This window comes from Tinamus guttatus, unplaced genomic scaffold, assembly GCF_059628265.1.
Source record: "Tinamus guttatus ecotype Peru unplaced genomic scaffold, ASM5962826v1 Tinamus_guttatus_pri_ptg000364l, whole genome shotgun sequence".
In the NCBI taxonomy this organism is placed as follows: Eukaryota; Metazoa; Chordata; class Aves; order Tinamiformes; family Tinamidae; genus Tinamus; species Tinamus guttatus.
This window is the reverse complement of record NW_028288898.1, coordinates 2,316,367-2,334,920: the sequence shown is the minus strand read 5'-3', so window position 1 is coordinate 2,334,920 and position 18,554 is coordinate 2,316,367. Positions and strand designations below refer to the sequence as shown.

The 18,554-nt window shown below is 50.3% G+C and overlaps 1 protein-coding gene across 1 annotated transcript in view; it reads right to left on the bottom strand.

The window, feature by feature from the left end:
- Positions 1 to 18,554, bottom strand: part of GPC1 (glypican 1) — a 109,976-nt gene that overhangs the window by 58,379 nt on the left and 33,043 nt on the right. Inside the window, exon 2 of the mRNA XM_088530221.1 lies at positions 240 to 398. Coding sequence (XP_088386347.1) covers positions 240 to 398 — 159 coding nt within the window. The remainder of the gene's footprint in view (positions 1 to 239; positions 399 to 18,554) is intronic.

Here is an 18,554-nt window from a genome sequence, read left to right as displayed (position 1 = left end):
TGATCCAATTGCCCGCCAAGCTCCTGGAACGGCTTTACCGAGAAGCAGTTCGCAAAGCGAAACGAGTGGCTCTTGCAAAAACACAGCCCGGGGGACACCTCCTCTCAAAAGGCAACGCTCCACGCGAACGCCTGAGCGATACGCAGGGCAGGGAGCAGCAGAAACCTGCCCTGCTCAAGCAGCACTCGGATGCTGCGGGAGCGAAGGCGCCCGAGACGAACGGATCCAATCTGACTTACCATCAAAGCTTCTGTACTGAGCTGTTAGGATCGTCTGCACCGAGCGCCCCGCTTCCTTCGTCATGGCTTCAAACTCGCTCCGGCTTTTGTTGGCGAAGTTCTCCTCCATCTCGCTGGTGCAGCACGTGTAGCCTTGCGGGCAGATTCGCAGGTGCTCCCCTGAAACAAGAGGAAATGGAGCTGAAGGGCCAGGTGAGGAAGAGGATGAATTTCGTCCCAGGTAACTCAGCACAAAGGCTAGCCAATGCGGTCTGACTTCACCCTCCTTTCCCTAGTAACAGTGTAATGCAGTGGATCTGCATTGAGTTTTACACCTAACACTGATCATGAAATCAAGATCCAAAACCGCCACCAAGACAAATCCAGGGGGCAAAGTCCCTGGCGTTGAGAGGGGGGTGGAAATAGAAGCATCTACCGCCCCAGGTCTGCCCTGTGCCTTGAGCAGGCCACAAAACCCCTCATTAAATGACATGTTAATTGTCATTTAAACAATAAGAGGGGATTTCTACAACCAGAAAAATGCGACCAGGGCAAAGTTTTCAGAGGACATGAGGACATGTTGAAAGTCAGTGGAATCTGGGTAAGTAGCCCCTCTGTAAGGCTTTTTGAAATCGTCCCTTTGACTCTTTTTCTCATTAAAAAAAATAAAAACCCTATCGCCCAGAAGGCACAAGACTAGCACAGAAAAAGCTGCTGTGAGAGGCACCCACCGAATATACCCCTTGCTGCATGGAAGGACAGGAAAGGTAGGAGGACTCGGATGGTGAATTCAAAGAACTCTTCAGCCTGTGAGCTCCTCCTCCTGTCCCTCCACAATCTATTATTTTTTAATTTTTTTGCAGAAAGAAGCATTTTCATAAGCAGCAACATTTTAAAAATAATTACTTAAGCGTTGATGAATCCTTACAAAGAGCCATCCACCTGCAAACATACCCTGATTTCTCCTTACCCATGAGTAAGAATTCATCTGAATGAAATAAAACATTAGTTCTCTTTTTTTCCTAAAGAAAAAAGCCAAACTTGTTCCAAGCATGCGCTGGGTTAAACCAATTACAAAGAAGTTAAGACGCTTAATGCAACTTGGTTGGGATTGCCAACAATTCTCCTGGCAATTTTGCAGGATCATTGTCGTAGTGTCACAGCTGAGCTGAGACATATATTGAGAACTGCATTTTGTCTTGTGGGTTTGCAGTGCTGGACCTGCACAGGCCTCCCCACAGAGCTGCACCAGCACCGGCCCTCGCGTCTCGCGCCCGCTGGAGGCAAAGGCCAAGGACAACGGCACGTCCTACAGCGCCTCCCAACAATCCCAACTAGGATGAAGGCCAAGGACAACGGCACGTCCTACAGCGCCTCCCAACAACCCCAACTAGGATGAAGGCCAAGGACAACGGCACATCCCATACTCTGTCCCAACAACCCCAACTAGGGTGAAGGCCAGAGACGACGGCACATCCTACAGCGTCTCCCAACAATCCCAACTCCGACAGAGGTTGGGGACAACAGCACATCCTACACCGTGTCCCAGCAAACCGAACTCAGACAGAGGCCGAGGACAACAGCACGTCCTACAGCATCTCCCAACAACCCCAATGACGATGAAGGCCAGGGACAACGGCCTGTCCTACACCACCTCCCTCGCCTCCTTGGCGACTCCCACTTCCCAAGGGCAGCACAACTGCTCCAGCCACTCCAACCACGGCCTGCCAGAGAGGCCACTGGGCAGGAAGGCCATGACATGGACACTGTGTAACTCGCCGCCACCGTAGCAAACGCAGTTTAGGTCACGTTGCTTGTCTAAGCCTCTCCTCCTCACGTTTCCTTTCATGCTCCAGATTCCCGCTATCCGCTCCCCAGCCTCGGGCCTATAAAGCCACGTTTGCGTGGGAACGCCGTCCCGAGGACGGCTGCCACGCTGCAGACGGGCTCTAGTTTTTTGACAAGACACAGCTCTGTTTCCTGTCATGACAAACTGAACATTTACTCCTTGTCCAACATCTTCAGTCTGATTTCTGTCTCCACAGCATTTCCAGCAGGGATTTAAATCCTATTTCCAGACATTGGACCGGAGTGCACATCCTTGCGCGCTGCCTTCACCGTCATCAGGACAACCACTCACAAGGGCTTGCAGGGACAGTCCTGTGCTATGGGCAGCCCTTTACAAGCCCCTAGTTTGGGAAACCAAAACAAAGTGGTGGAACCTGGAGACTTGGGAAAGGCCTCTCCAGCAAACAAGCAAAAATCACACCTATCGCTTTGATTTGCTTATTTTTCTTTAACATTTATGAATAGACTGTAGATATCTCTTTATAATCCTTAAGTTCGGAGCAGTATCGGTTCCTTTCAAAACCACATTTATTCCAGGTTCCTCCAGGCTTTCGAATGGCCCTCAGCACCACAGCACTTCATCTCGGTGGAAAGCCAAGTTCCCATCATTTATCCCTAACCCGAACTCGGCACGTGCGGTGCGATGGTGCAGCGCTCCAAAAGGTCTTGCGTGCTCTGCTTCCCACCCGGCCACCCCAGAAACGCTGCCTCTTATTAGATAACCCCTTGTTTGCAGAGGGCCTGGGGTTATTTGGCCATGTTGAGAGTATCTAAATGCAAATTCTTACAAATTACTCCTCCCAGAGGTTAATTTACTTCAGGCTGTGATAAATCCATCGCGGTCCTTCCCTTGTGTTTGCAGCACCTCTCCCACCCTGAGCTTCAAGATTCGTGAGATCGGTGGAAGCACCAGGAACATTTGCATGGAGAGCAACCACTCATTGGCTCGCGGCCATCCCTGTTGCGGGCAGCACCGGGGTGCCAGGATTCAGCCCCGGCTACATGGATGGCACCCAAGGAGCCCCTGCCTTTCCTGCTGTGCCCTAGGGTTTGCAGTCTTGTCTCTCTCTGCACCCAAATCCCAGCCAGGTCACAGACTCTCGGGCAGGAACGGAGGGCAAATTCACCCCCGGTACCATGGTGTTACCTACAGCTGCCAACATCGAACTGAGCTCGGTACTGCACGAATCGGAGTGCAAGGAGCGGAGCTGCACGTACTGCAGACAGCAGTGCCAGCTAACCATGGCGTGCCCTCTCCTCGGGTTCACAGCCGCCAGCAAACACACAACACCTTCCATTTTCTGATTACATACCAAGAATATTGGCTCAGGTTTGCACGTAGTGCCAGGGCAGTCAGGGAAGGGCCCAAATATTAGGTATCCTGCCTTAGCTCTGAGGGGAGCCAGTGTTTTCCTCCCAGATCACCAAAGCAGGTACCACGTCCCACACGGGGACGGGGACAGCAAGCGGCCAAGCCTTGGAGCAAAAACAGCAGAACAGCTCACGCAGCTCCCCGCTCGGCCCGGGATCGTCCTCGAGCAACAGCCAACACCAGCTAATCCGGGAGGTTTTCCTCTCCTCGCTCCCCGCTTCCCTGCTCTCTGTTGGAACTCAGTGAAATATCCAAGCACTGGTTAAACGCTCCACGCTGTCTCCGCTGACAGCTTGGCACTCCATGCTGCATGCAGCATATCCGCATGTTTAATCCCAGATCCTGATGTCAGGAGAAGGCAAACACAGGCAAAAAAAAAAGTTAATTAACAGAGGGGAAAAAAGCCACCTCTGTGCCCTGAAAAACACCAGGTTGAGAGCAGGTAAGCGAGCGTCTTCAGTGACAACAGCCCTGAAAACCCCGGTGTCGACGTGGGTTTCAGTGGCAAACTACCCCAAGGAAGGGGACACAGAAGTTGTCACCAACCCGAGAGCAGCCCCGGCTGGGACGGGGGTGACCCCCAGAGAGAGCCGCGCTGCTCCTCGGGGCGCCGGGTACCTCACGGAGCCACCTCGGGCCATCCCGGCTCTGCCTACGCAGCAAAAGCCCCGCGGCCGCCGCGACCTCAGCCTGTGTTCAAGGGCAAAGTCGGAAATGCTTTATAATTTGCAGCAGAAAATATCTTTTTCCAGTGGTTTGGTAGAGAGTTATGGAGCGATTCAGGGCCAAATCCACACATCCCGCATGCAGCAAAGGCTCCCTGCTCCTTGGAGGAGCTCGGCGCACCCAGAGCAGGGTTGCCATTCCCTGCCCAGCGCCTGTCCCCAGCCCTGGCAAGCACTTCCAGAGCTGTCCTAAGCACAACAGCTTCTCACCGCATGTTCCCATGAGGATTTGCATCAAAATCCAGGGGCTTTTTACCCACAGTTTGCTGCAACCCAAAATAAGATGGAGCTCCAAACCTGTGGCTCCTCTCTTGGATGCAGCTTCATTGGAGGATTCATAACAACCCAAATATTACTTTGCGGGAGGCAAAGCAATTCGTTAGGCTGAATATTTTTCAACTTCTTTCTCAGAAAAATATCTATTAGAGGAACTACGAGATTTTTCCCTTGCACTAGCAACTTGTGGCCTGAAGGATCACAGTGTGGAAAAAGGATCTCGGTAGCAAACCGAAGATTAAAGACGCTCTTCCACTAAGAGGTTTTATAGGTGATGGCTCTTGGTTTATTTCACCATAAAAAAAAAAAAAAAGATCTCTGGGCAGTAATTCACAATTCACATAATCCATGAGAGGAACCTGAGGAAGGGGTTGGTCAAACAGGAAAGGCCTCTCAGGGACGTCTGGTGAAGCCCCATAGGGAAAAGGTGACCCTGCACCTTGGGCACCTCTGCAGTCGCGGAGCCCCTTTCCCCTGCGCCGTGCTCATGGCCAGGAAAGAGCTTGTCTCCTAACAGCAAACTCCTTCCCAAGGGAAAACGGACACAAAATCCTCAAACAATCTGTCTGCTGGTAAGAAGAGGAGCGATTTCTCAGTTGGCAAAAACACCCTCATTTTTAGACACTTATCAAACAAAAGAAGTCACTCGAGCTAGACCCGATTCTGCAAGTTTGCCTAAAAAAGCACAATCCTTATGCCTAGAAATAAATTAGGTTTAATCACAGTCATTAATCTTGAATTCCGTAACTGTGCATGTACTTAAGATAAAAATAAAAAACTTAAGATAAAAATGCATGCAGCAAGTTGTCTGAGCCCCACAGATCTAGGATCTCTGTAAAAAGGTTTTAGGTATTTCCTATGGAGAGTTGCTGGTTTATGCCATAAATCAGGAGTGCTTGTACTTCTCCTAGAGCTCTGTTGTGCATGTTGAGGTGAAGAGGCAAATCCTGCCTGACCGTGGCCTTTCTCAATGTGCAACTCTGGAAGGTTTCGCCAGCCTTATAAATGCTCCATTTTACCCCAACTGTTGCTTTGTTCTGTGACGTTTTGGCCAGCAGAAAAAGTGAACAATCGTGGAGGCCATTCATACAATTCCAGCCATCCTGAAAGGCAACTGAGAGAACAAGGTGATGTTCTGAGAACAGGAAATCGCAGGCTTCCAGTTTCTGCTGCCGATAAGGGACAAACGAACGCGTTTCCCCGCAGGTCGAACCACCGCGTTTCCCCACCATGCAGCAGCTCGCAGCTCTGGGTCTAACCTGGGGGCAGCCCCGAGCACTCCAGCACCCTGCGAGACCTGAGCGGGGCTCGTAGCACATGTTCCCCAAATCGTACCCATGTATTTTAGGAAACTTCTGCTTGGAAAGTTAATGAAAACGTGGTTGTTCTCCCCTGAGCGTCAGGAACATATGACCGAGAAGCGCTGCCAGTATCAGTCTCGCAGCGAGATTAGCGCTGGGTTTGTGTGGGATCCTATTTATAACTCTGACAAACAGCTCGCCCAGTCATTTCATACTTAATCACAGCTGTCTGCCCCGCTCCCGGCAGAGATGTTTTCCAAAAAGTACGTGCCAACACCAGAGGAACAAAAGGAAGCAAACCACATTCAAGAAAATGAACCCCCTTGCTCCCCAACCATCAAACGGCCAGAGCACAAGGCAGGCAGAAATGAGGCCCTGGTAAATCATGTACAGTGTAATTGCAGTGTCATTACCCGTGGCACCGCTATATAAGCCTATAGTTAGTCAGTGTTTCCACTTCACTGCAAACCCCTGCTTTCATCGGGCTGTGAATTTAGCTGAGATTTTAAAATACAAGGGTCTTAAAAGTTACAATACCCACAATGGCTACAACTCAGCCTTCCTTTAGACATATTTGTAAGTAGGGACTTAATTGCTGTGCATTTAGGGGGCTTTACATATAGTATAAACCCTGCCTTAACATCTAGTGCCAAAGATGGGTTTCACGGGACACAGTTGGTAGTGTTTTCTGCATTTCTTTGCCTCTTTCCTTCTTTCAAGCAGCGCCTTCCCGGGGTCACGCGAGGCGGCTGTCGGCTGAGGCAGCCCCCCAGCCCTGCGTTCCCGGCCCCTTCCTCTTCATCACAGCTCGCATCGCAGCACCGCTGGGACCGCCGAAGAGGGAGGAAAAACAGCAGGAGAAATACCTCGGCTGGATATTTTATCCCAGCAAATATTAAATAGAGCCTCTTGCAACATTTCCAATTACTCGGGGGGAATGGAGCGCTGTTTACACACGTAAACACGTTGGAAAAATGTATTTGCTGTTTTCCAGCGAGCCCTGGCTGAGGCTCAGCATCTCTGGACACGAATGAGTTTTCGCACAGACCACACACCAACAAGGTGCAGCGTCTCCGGGCCCTCGGCCTGATGTCACCAGCAGACACCTTCTTCGAGTGCAGAAATCCACAGTCATCCAGCATGGAAAAAAACACCAGAAAACCGAGAGTTTAAAGACTTACAAGACTCAATCTGGAACTTTAATACCACAGATAGTCTCATCTAAGCGTTTTTACCAGCATTTTTTTTAAAGGACTAGTTTATCCAGATCGTTTGGATAACCTGGACCGCCCTGCAGAGGTCCTGCCATCCTTGGAGTTCGACACCCAGGATGGGCCCAGCTCCATCCAGCACCACTTCTCCAAGGCTGGAAGAACGGGATGTGAGGAGGCATCGGGCAGGATTTCCAAGGGAAACCACTCCACGACTGCAACGCGCTTCCAGAGGACAAGAACTGCCTCTCTCAGCACCAGTACTCAGCAAATACTCCACCACCTTGGCTACTTGTGTAAACCAGGAGAGCAAAAACTTCCCTTAAGAATTTACTTATCACTACTACAAATTGTAACCACCACAGTACTTCTGGTGCAGTTGATTGCTGTACTCCTGCTCTGTCTTAAAAACCATAGAATGCAGAATTCTTAAACGTATTCCTTGCACCTGCTCTTCAGAGCAGCAACTAGAAATCAGGAGGCAGATGAGCTCGGTGAGATTGCTCGTGTGTCTACAGGAGGTCACAGGAGCGTTAGCAAGATCTTGGCTGCAGAGTTTGCACCACAACAGCTATTAACCTGCCCTAGCACATTGGCAGAGCAGAGGCTGGTAACGGAGCTGCCAACTGGCCTCCATGGACCATGGTGGTGATTAGGGAGCATCTTAGAGAAACTGCCATGCATTAAGGGCTGGGCTAAATGCATTAAAATGGGTAAGAGAAAAGCTCTGCCATTTCAGGAATTTACAACTTGAACAAGGTCCATTCTTGCCATTTTGGTAATTGAGACTTTTCGCTCGAATGTCACAAAGCAATCGCGGCTTTAGTTGCAACACAAACTGCACATTTTTTTCCTTTACCTCTTTTCTCTCCAAACGCAGGCTTTGGGCATTCTCTAACCTGCAGCTCGAAGCCACCTTAGGAGACCTTCTGGGCTAGCCAGTAAATGATAACACTTTTTAAAGATACATTTAGATTTCCCAATACTGTGTGTGCAAACAGGTGTGCTATTCCCACTAGGGAAAATCTGAAGCATTTCAGAGAATATCTTATAGCCCACAACCTGGATACTTAACTAGGTCTAAATCTAGGACCCAGTAGCTGTCCTTTCTCCCCTTAAGTTCTCTATCTCAGCTCACTGAGCAGCTATGCTCTGAGTAATCATATTTCTTGCACACCAGGGCTTGCGCTTGTTTCCAATTTTCTCCTCATCTTACCAAGAAAGATGGGACCACTCTCTGGATGATGAAACACTTTTATCAAGTCATGTAGGACTTCCAGACTCAGTTAAGCCAGCAGGACATGTTCTTGGTATTCTAAAGATGTCATCTACCACCACCACATTCACCAGCCTTGGCCTTTCCAGCATTGCTCTAATTCATGAATATGTTTCAAAAATATTTTCTCTTTCTGCAAGATCTCAGAAAAAAAAAATAATACCATTTGGATGAGGCAGATGACTGCAGTCCTTTAAGGATTTGACTCTGTAAGTATAGAGGAGCTTCCTCACAAGCCCTGTAAACATTCCACGTACTTTTGCCTGTCTAAAGATACGGTCTTCTAGACGCACTTTAATTTTGTTTTCAGCCTGAAACACAGCAGCACAATAAAGGGGTCCCAGGGTCACACCAGCGAGTTAACACACACTTCCTTAGGCAGTTCAAAGCAACCAGCATCTTGCTGGAAAGCACAGACAGTCAAACACAGCGCAGGAGAATGATCTCAAAGCCTCACTACTCTGCCCCGGGCAGTTCTCATTGTGTCCCTTACTCTGCGGCCCAGAGGAGCCGTCCCCCTCGTCCTCCTGCATCCCGCTCTGTGCCTTCCACTCCCCCTTCCCGCTGCTCCCGGGACAACGCGCGGCCTGGGGGAAGACGCCAGTCTCCCCCTGCTCGCAGGGGGGATGCTCGTGACCACACGCGGAGGAGCCGCAGCAGCGTTTTCCTTGGAAGGATTAGACACTACCGACCTCGACGGAGAAAACAGATGTTGCCAGCAGGCCAATAGACAGGTAAGAAACTGCCTGGCTGCAGCCCAGGATGTAACTGTTGAGGATTTAGCCATCAAACACGGGCCTTTGCAGTGTGCTGACTTTGGCAAAGAGCACCCGAGGCTGCCCAGCAGCTCTCCCAGCGCGGCAGCTCCCGCTTCAGCGCGGCCGACCCGTCACTGCCAACCCGTATCTGCTGTGCATGGTCCCTCTCCAGGGCAGGGCTGTTCTTTGGGCCCAGCTGTTTCAATGCACAGCGATTTACAGTGTTTTTGTTCAAAATGAACCACCCTGGAGCTCTGGGCAAAGCTGCGGTGTACACGGGCAGCCACGATAGGGCCTATTGCTCATGCACCGTCTCAATGCAGCCACGGGCCCGGGTCTGGTGTCATTATGTGATCCCTGCGAACACGTGAGCCCAATGCCGAGTTTTCCAGGGGGAACCTCCTTGTCAGACAACATCACGGCGGAGCATTCGCAGCGGGCAGCCTGGTAGCACCGGTTTGAAGCTAGACAGGGAAAGGCTTCCGAATTCAGTGCGCTCACACGAATGCCCCCCGTCCCTGGGTTATTTGTGACCAGCAATCCCGACAGCTGGGCTCAATATCAGGGAATGTCCTAGAGCCCCCAGCCAGGGAAAGCAGTGGGAAGCCTTGGTACGCTGCTTTTCCTTGCGAGTTCGTCATTCCACTTTCAGCAGCCCGACTCCTGTCCTGCGACCTTCCTCCTATCCACAGGCAGGGAGCAGATCCGAGCCCCGGTTTCCATCATGCCTTCCCCGTCCCACGCCTGTCCGCTCCAGTGCTCGGAGCTGACAGAGCACTGAAGGGTACCAGCGCCCAGGGCTTGTACCCATCAACAAGCTGCCTGTTCCAGAGACTAAGCACCGTGTGTGCGTCCAGGATGAGAAAGCAGCTCGCCCTGGGCAGCCTGGTCCCGTTAGCAGCCCGCACCTGCTTCTTCTGGAATAATGAAAAGTCAGGGACACTCAGGTGAGCTGGGCTGGACCTTAGGGCCAAATCCAACCTCTAGTCACAGTAACAAAAGCAACAGCCAACAATTCATGCCTGTAGTTCTGATGCAGTGACCTGGCTGGGACCGACTAGAGCAATTCGGTCGTGTTGACAGTTAGAATCCACTGAGCACCTCATTGCAGCGGAGCAGGGGCAGGAGCCCCGCACGTGGCGGCAGCGCGTCCTTCCCCAGCAAGGGCTAATCCTCCACGCCAACGTCAAGGACGAGCGCTGATCTCATGGGGTTTGTGCGTGCACAGGAGGGATGAAGAACAGGCAGAGGAGGCTCGGAAGGAGCGGGGCTATGGCCGTTCCTGCAAAGCTTGTTCCAAGGGGATTCAAGAGGCAAACCCCAGGAAGGAAGGCAGACAGACAGGCAAGTACCACCCGAGCAGCCATTTCAGTAGCACCAGTGGCCACCAACATAATTCAGGTTCTGGCTATGCTACATGCTTTTCTTAGCTCTAATGGAAGTCATTTCTCATACCAAAGAGTTTTCAGTCTACCAGCACCAGATGAGAAAAGGGCAGGGAAAAAGTTCTGTGCTCAAAATCATGCACAAACTCTGCAACAAAGCAAGAAACTCCGCAACTCTCTGCATCTTGCACTGCCGTTTAACCACCAGGCTGTCCTTCCTGGTAGATCCTTTTGCCATGACTGACAGGTGGGTAACAAGAAGGACCATCTTCGTAGGCCAGGAAAATGTAGCACATTCAGCTCTGGAGGCTCAAAATTCAATCTTTATATAGAAATTCTGTGATACAAAAAGGTTCTGTGAATGTCAGCATTTCCATATTATCACCATCCGTACACTGATTGCCATGGCAGGAGGAATTTAAAAGATAAAAAAAATGCAATTTAAAGATAAAAAAAAAAGTTTAAAGTTGTCAGCCTTGAACAGTTTCAGTCCCTTGCATCGCATCACTTTTCACTCATGTAATGTTTTCTTTTAAACACATTGCAACAAATTTAGAGGCTTGGAAAGTCCCAGACGAAAGCAGAGAGATGCTTCCCACTGCACTCCCCCGAGGATCAGAGGCCAAAAAAGAGAAAAAAAAACGTAATTAGTGCCATGCTGTGGAGTTGCCTCCTGTATCCACGTCTACTGCACCGCACTGCGAACCGCAATGTCCACTGAACCTCTCACGGGCTCTGCACCCACCCGGCCGCAGCAGGGTCGCAGGGGCAAAGCCCACAGCACTAGGAAGCAAGAGGCACTGACTGGTCTTGTCGTCTGCCCACAGAAACCCCCTGATTACCGTGATCTGGGCACGTAAGAACGGACTTGCCTGAAGCTCCTGAGACAAAAACCATCCTTGTAAATTCAGCAGGGCTCCCAGGGTTGAGGTATTCCAGCTCTGGCATTCCAGCTCCATGGCTAAAGCACTCCTTAAAGAGGAGACGCAGAGGCCACTTCTTCACCCCCTCTCCCTCCCTGATTTCAGGGAATAACCCCAAGACCTTCACGCCCTCCACTCGCCCTGCTCTGGGCCCGTTTGGGAGCATTTCTGGTGCCTCTGCGGCAGCATCGGCGACGCGGCCGTGCAGACCCGGCCTGGTGCCGCGGGGAAACCTGAGGGCCGCGCGGGCAGCAGCAGCGCAGACCCCGCTGCCCACGCAACCGGCCATGCCATCTGCCTCCCCGTCTGCAGGAAGAGCAGCGAAAGGCAGATGCTACAGCGGGATGGGGAAGCCACCAAGTGCCTCTTAATCCTGCTGGAGCTGTTCTGTTTGCGGAGGCCGAGGGCAGCTACCTTCCTCTTCAAGGTACTTCGGAACAGGCGAGCATTAACATTTTATAAGGACGTTCCCTTTATAACGTGGGCATGCCTTACCCCTGAGCACACAGCACGCAGCAGGGAGCGACGCCGGGATGCTACGGACACCAAGACAGCAGCACCACGGACCGGACCTTTGGATGCGGCAACTCGGCGCATAGACCCTGCACTGCACCAACCTATTCCAACCAGCCAGAGAGCCTGCGATCAGAGGTGAAAAAATGAACAGCAACTTCCACATGCGAACATTAGGAAAATGGATACAAAGTGGAAAGGTAGAAAGAGATTGTAAACCAACAGCTTTAGCACTCCAACAAAAAAGGGGGAATATTGCTCATCATTTTCACCCCATCTGCCTTGAAAGGCAATGGTGTTTTATTTCCTTTGGTTTAGGAGGGCTTGCATAAAACATAAGCAAGGTTGTGCAAGCCCGTGGGGTTTAATTTGAGTTTATCTTTTGATCAGCACATCAAACATGCGCGCGGCCGCGGGCGCCCAGCTAAAGCCGCCGCGTGGGAAGCAGAACCTCCACCAGAACACCCCGAAACAGGGGCAGGCCCCATGTCCCAACCTGTCCCCAACGATCCAAGCCCTGGTGGACGCTGGTCCTGCTCACATCCTGGAGCATCCCATCCCGAGCAGCCAGGGTGGGATGCAAGGGGCGGATCCAAAGGTTTGCGGAGGGAAAGCAGGAAGCGCCTCAGGGATGCGGGAGCTGCATCGGAGCCGCCCGCGCCATAGCTGCGAGCTGCAGCTAATGCAATCCAGGCTCCCGGAGGTGGTGGGACTGGAAGACGTTATTTTCTGTGGTGTGAGGCCCAGCTGCTTTAAAAGTCGATTGCTCTGCGTGGAAATCCAGCACATGCAATTTCAAATGATTTTGTTGTTGTTGTTGCTATTGCACAAGTGGCATTTGGTTTAAATTACCACGGCAGCTTCTCTCTCCTTGCTATTGACGTTCACGTAGCCTCGCAGAGCCATAGTCTGCAGCACGTCCCCACTGGGATCCATGCACACCAACCTCACCAAATACCCTCAAAAATTCTACTCCTTTTCAAACCTAATGTCACTTTAGGTCTCAAAAAAGGCATTAGGTTACCAGCCCATAAACCAAAACCCTCTGCTTACAGACACCAAGTGCATCCAACGAGTAGGAGCAACCACAGCCAGGACGGTGCCACGTCCTGCCGTCTCACGAGAGCCTTCCCAACGTCCCAAATTTACCAAGTTCCTGCAGCACCCTGGGGGCCATGCAGCAAGCAGAAAGCCCTGCAACACTTTGAGCAACAAGCCCCATTTCACACGATTTCCAGGCCTGATAATACTCTAATGTACAGTCATGATTTAGGTCTCCTCTGCTGGATCCCGGCGCATTTTAGACATGCCTGTTTCCTGCTTCCCATAATCTGGTATAAAGCTCTGTTTTGCTTTCAGCACCTTCTGCAACTTGATTTAAAGCCTAAGAGTGAGCACAGGACATATTTCACGTTTGTAGATAATGGGAAAAAATCCTACATTTTTATGACCAGAAAGGGGCCACTGGATCATTTGACGCGACCACCTGCAAAGTGCCATTTCCATCCGCTGAGCCTTGTAACTGCCTTCGACTTAATTAAGAGTTTGAAGGACTGACAGTTCTGCTGGTCCAGGGAGAGAACGAGCACCATGTAAAACATTAGAGTTAAAAAAGAAAAAAAAAAAGAAAAAATGAAAAAAAAATGGGGAAAAAGGAGGGTTTTTTTGCACATGCTCGTCACCACCGCAGCTCTGCAGGCTGGCACAGAGCAGGTGGGAGACACGAGGACGAGCGCTCAGCTGGACCCACCTCTGTCCCGGGCGCTGTGGGGACACCGCACGGTGGCACCGAGCTGGGCTCCATCTCCCAACACAGGTTTTATTCACAAGACCTCGATGAACAAAGCAGCCCAAGGTCACTCTTCACCGCTCTGAAGGCCTCATCCATCTTCCAAACATCCAGGGCAGCCCTGGTCACACCCGCAAAGCCCTTTTCTCCCCTTGTTTAGAGCCACCAGAATTCACAGAATTATTTTCCTCCTAAAAATTACGTTCCCACAGGAAGCTCATGTCATAAACTTTCGTGCTGGCACTAAAACATGGCAGGATTGCGTGCTTGAAACCCTACCGTAAAGCAGCAGGCACCCCTGGCCCCACAATCATCTGGAAAAGAGTTAAATTGTGTTATAAATCCTAATTTATATGCCGAGCGAGTACAGCCATGGTGCACGGTATCAGATCTGGCACTCACAAGTAAAAGCCTTTAAAAAAAAAAAGGGGGAAATGTGTCATTAACATTTACTCCACAAACAGGCAGACGGGAGAGAAGAGAGAAATAAAGAAAGAAAAAAACCCAACACGTTTCTCATTTCTGCAACACAGCTTGCAAAATTGAAGAGCGGCATCACACACGGCTCGGGCATCCTTCTCAAATCAAAATCTCTGTTTAGATGCCCAGTGCTAATTTAGATGTGCCCTGCTGAGGCAAATTAAAGGTCAAATATAGATTTGAAATCGTCTTTAAGCTCCTTACAGCCTTAACAACAAACACTGAAATGCTGGAGGGTTTTCTTAACAGTAAACCTGTTTTGAACACGTTTCAGCCAAACACGTTATTTCCACTATCTTGTTACACCACTTATTAACCGAGAGGTAAATTTGCCTGTCACGACCACGAGTTCAAAATTAAAACATATTCCTCAGAGAAGGGTTCACAGTGCCCCCTTGGCACCCAGTCAACAGAGTTAATGAAGTGAGGGAAATTAATTTATTAGGAAAAAAACTTTTCAGACAGTAATCAACTACACATTTAATTTGCTTACTGCCCGCCGGCCGCTCGCCCCAGCCACCAGCAACGCCACCTCTGCCGCTGCAAGCAAGCAGCAAAAGGTATTTTACTTGATATCGCAATTAAACTGTTTAATTAAGCAAGGTGAGCGACATACGTGTGTATCCCAGAGGTGTTTGCCCAGCCCCAAGTGCAAGGTCTGGTCTTCCCACCACAGAGAAGCTGCCTGGAGACGCCAGCCTTGATCCTACAGGATGAGGCACTGATACAGCTCGGGCCCTTGTAACCTCACAGGGTCAAGAGGAAACAAATATTTTGATTTATTTATTTACCTTATTGGACTAAGATGACTTTTGGTAGGGAAAGGGATGGGCATTATATGATTCATATTGCCATCGAAGGAAGTTTTATCTGCTGACTCCCAGCATCTCGCCCATTCGTACTTCGGGCTGGCCTATGGCCTAGCAAGATATCCTAGGTCTAAGAACAACTCTGGGTATGAAAACAGCAATTCCAGGAGTTGTGATATAAATACTTAGAGATGAAAAAGGGGCTTTTAGGTAGATACAAAGCTAATAACCTAACCCAAGGCTTGGGATGCTGCAGCTCATCCGTAAGGCCAAAAGCTCAGCCTGAGCATCCTAAAGGCAAAACCTCTCCTGCCAGAGCGGTAGAGATGCAAACGGCAGCCATAGGAGGCTGCTGTGGGTTCATTAAGCTGAAATACAAAATTAAGCTGAAATAAGAAATAAAAAAAGCTTAATAGAGTTGGGAGGGATTGCCCATTGTGTTAATTCATTTTATTTCTCATTTAAAGTTGTGTGCTAATAGCGGATGAAATTAAGCAAAATGCCCCCAATTATACAAAGTGCATATGGGGAGCTGGATTTTATACCATAAAATTACACATAGTTTTGGGATTCAAAAAAATGGTTTTGTACCAAGAGACTTGCAGCAGCTGGAGGCCTGGAGATTCAAGTGGAATTACTTACGTAACTTGCTCTTTCATTAATGTGAAAAAAAAACGGACTGTGATTAAAAGCTGAGGAAAGGCACAATCTGGACCTGTTTACTAGATAAATATTGCTTATTAAAATCTGAAAACGTTCCATACAATAGAAGTAAAAAAAAATCCTGTAAAATGTGAATATAGACAGATTCGCCAGTTCTCTACGGCAGCTGGCTGGGCTGTATGCGCCAACCTGCGCTCGGTAGGCACTGTGTACGCAGCAGGACCACGCGAACTCAAGAAGCAATTGGGTTCATTTCTAAAAATTAAGGAACCAGGCAGCAAATACTGCCATTTTCTCTGTACCTGAGGAGGCTGGATGAGGACTAGTGATTGAGCTGTGTAGCCAACCCAAGCCATGGGGCTCACGGCTACGTAAGCTGGGGCACGATACATGGGGCCCGTCTCTCCTCTTTGCTTCCCGAGGGTCATTTCCGAGCGTCCCCCCCGACGGCGCACGCTCGTAATTAGGCACTGGGGCTCCAGCTGGAGAGGGCGCGAGGGAGGGCACCTATCTTCATAAATTAGGCATTTCTGATGCACACGCAAGTTAATTACGCGATTCTTTTATCTGCGAGATGCACATGCTTTAATAGACTAATTTGCTGTCCACTTATGTTTGTGACAGCTGAAACTGTCCAACTAACAGCCCACCATGGCAAAAAGAGAAAAAATAAAGGAACAGCGTTTCTGGGAACTGCAACTCTCCTCCTCCTCAGTCTGCAATTAATTTCCTCTAGGTTACACCGAAAGGTCTGCCCCTTTCTTCTCAGCCTTTCCCTGTGGAATGGAAAGAGAATTTAACAGGGATTTTGGAACAGATGTTTGGGGAATCTGACATTTAAGCTGTGACAACTGCTCTGTAAAATTGTCCCTTATTTTTGCACAATGCGGTGAGAACTAAATGCATAAAAGTCTGTCCCAAAGTCACCCTTGATGACTGTTGCTCGCACTCCCTGCTGCACTAACTGCTGCAGCTTGAGTTTGCAATTAAGCTGTAAATTGGGCTTTGCACAGCAGAGGGTAACTGAGATGCTGCTGCCGAGGGGCAGCGCAGGGTTCGATCCCAGCTCCCGCCGCTGCGGTACCTGTCACCTCGCTCAGCGGTGACCGAGACGCGCGGCGCGGGAGCAACAGTTCCTCTAGCAAGGCAAAATCTCCCACTGCGAGCGCGCTACTACAGACAACCAACGCATTCGCTCGCACTAGGTCTGTTCTATTGCAACCATCTGCAAAGCCAAGCAAAATTCAGCGGGAAATCCTGAAGCGCCTCCCGCCACTGGAAGCGCTCGGGTTCCCTCAGAACTGGAGCTGGCTCACGCGCAGCATCGGAGCAAGGAGTTCTCCCTGCACACGCGGCTGCGGCTGCGGTGGAGTCAGACAGCAGAGAGAAGTGGAAAGCACTGCTCGCTAACAGCAGGTTTCAAGGGCAAAATGTTACCTTTGGACTTCCAACACAACTTCACTGAAGCACGAATGCTTCAACCAACCCCGAAAATGAAGAGTCCGGGGTATGAAGCTAACATTTTTCACCTCACTGACAAGCAGGGCAGGTCTCTGCCCACCTACTTTCTTCCACCTCCTTATGCTGCACTTCAGTTAACCTCTCCAAACGCAACCTTTAAGGTGCAAAAAACATTTACCTTGCAAAGACAAGCTCAGACCACAGCCTTGCACTCCGTGAGCAGCCACTGCAAGCTCTTCTTACCAAGAAAATTGTCATATTTGAGAGGTTTGGGTTTTTTTTTCCCCGCAAGCAGAACAGCTGGACTTATTTCCACTTAAAAGCTACTCCACTCATACCTGGCAGAACAAGGGAATTCCTTAAAACGCCCCCTGATCTTGCGCAGTGTTTCAAGCAGCCTTCCTGCCACCCCTGCACCTCACTTCAGGTCCCGCTCAACGCCCGCTCCTCTTGGAAGGGCCTCCACTTGCCCTCGGGGACTCCCTGTGTCGAGCAGAAAGGCTCACGGCAGCACCCCCAGCAAGAGAAAGGGGGTGAGGATGTTAATTAACCCGCAGGTAATTACCACAGGCTCGTCCTTGTTTGGATACAGAGCCCTTTCTGGATAGCAGAACTACCGCCTCCGCCAGGGGTATTTCTAGAGCCTCGGGCCCGCTCCCGGGGAGGCCGCTGCTCTAATTGCTCGTCAGCCAATTAGCGGCGCTCTCGGACGTCTCCGACGGCCGGCTGGAATTACGCAAAGGGCAGCTTCGAAACACCAGCTCTGCAAGCGGAGGCGGCACAGCATGCGGGATTAGCCAGAGACCAGGCAAAACCAAAGGCCTCCTCTGGGAAGGGGACAAAAAGTGACCGGCCAGCGGGCACGAGGAGCGCCCCGGACTCCGAGCTGGGATGAGGGGCACCCCAAAATGAGCCCAGGAGGAAACGACAGCGCTGTCCTCGCGATCCCTCTCGTGGACTTGGTCGCGAGGCGCGATGCTTTGATCCTGGCTTTGGCCTCAAGCCCAGCTTGCTAGCACACACCAGGCTGGGAGATCAGCTCGCTTTCATCTGCACCAGCTCCTTCCTGCCCTGGCCGGTGCTCCCGCACTTCTTCCCTTCTCCGGTTGTTCCGACCTCACAAATAACCCCCAAACCTCAGCGACATCGGCTTTCCTAGCACGGACACCGATAAAATAATAAACACTTTTCTTCACTTTGCAGAGCTCTGACATTAGGATTCACATCCTTCTGAACAGATCTGGTCTCTTTAAAAACAAAACAAAACCCTAAAGAACTAAAACAAACAAAAAAAGCTCCCCACTCAGCAGCAGCAGCTTCTGCAACAACCGGACAGCCAGGATATGGGCATTTAAAGGGAAAAAGACAAAACCAAAAAAACAAGCACTGCAGGTTTAGACCACTGAAAACGTGATCTTAATACACCCATTTTCTCAAGTGTATTATTAGGGCAGAAGAGCCTTAAGTGTGACCACTCTTTCTGTTTTCCTTAGATATTTTCAGCACATCATGACAATTATTTGTCCTGTTGCTCCTGGAAATAAAC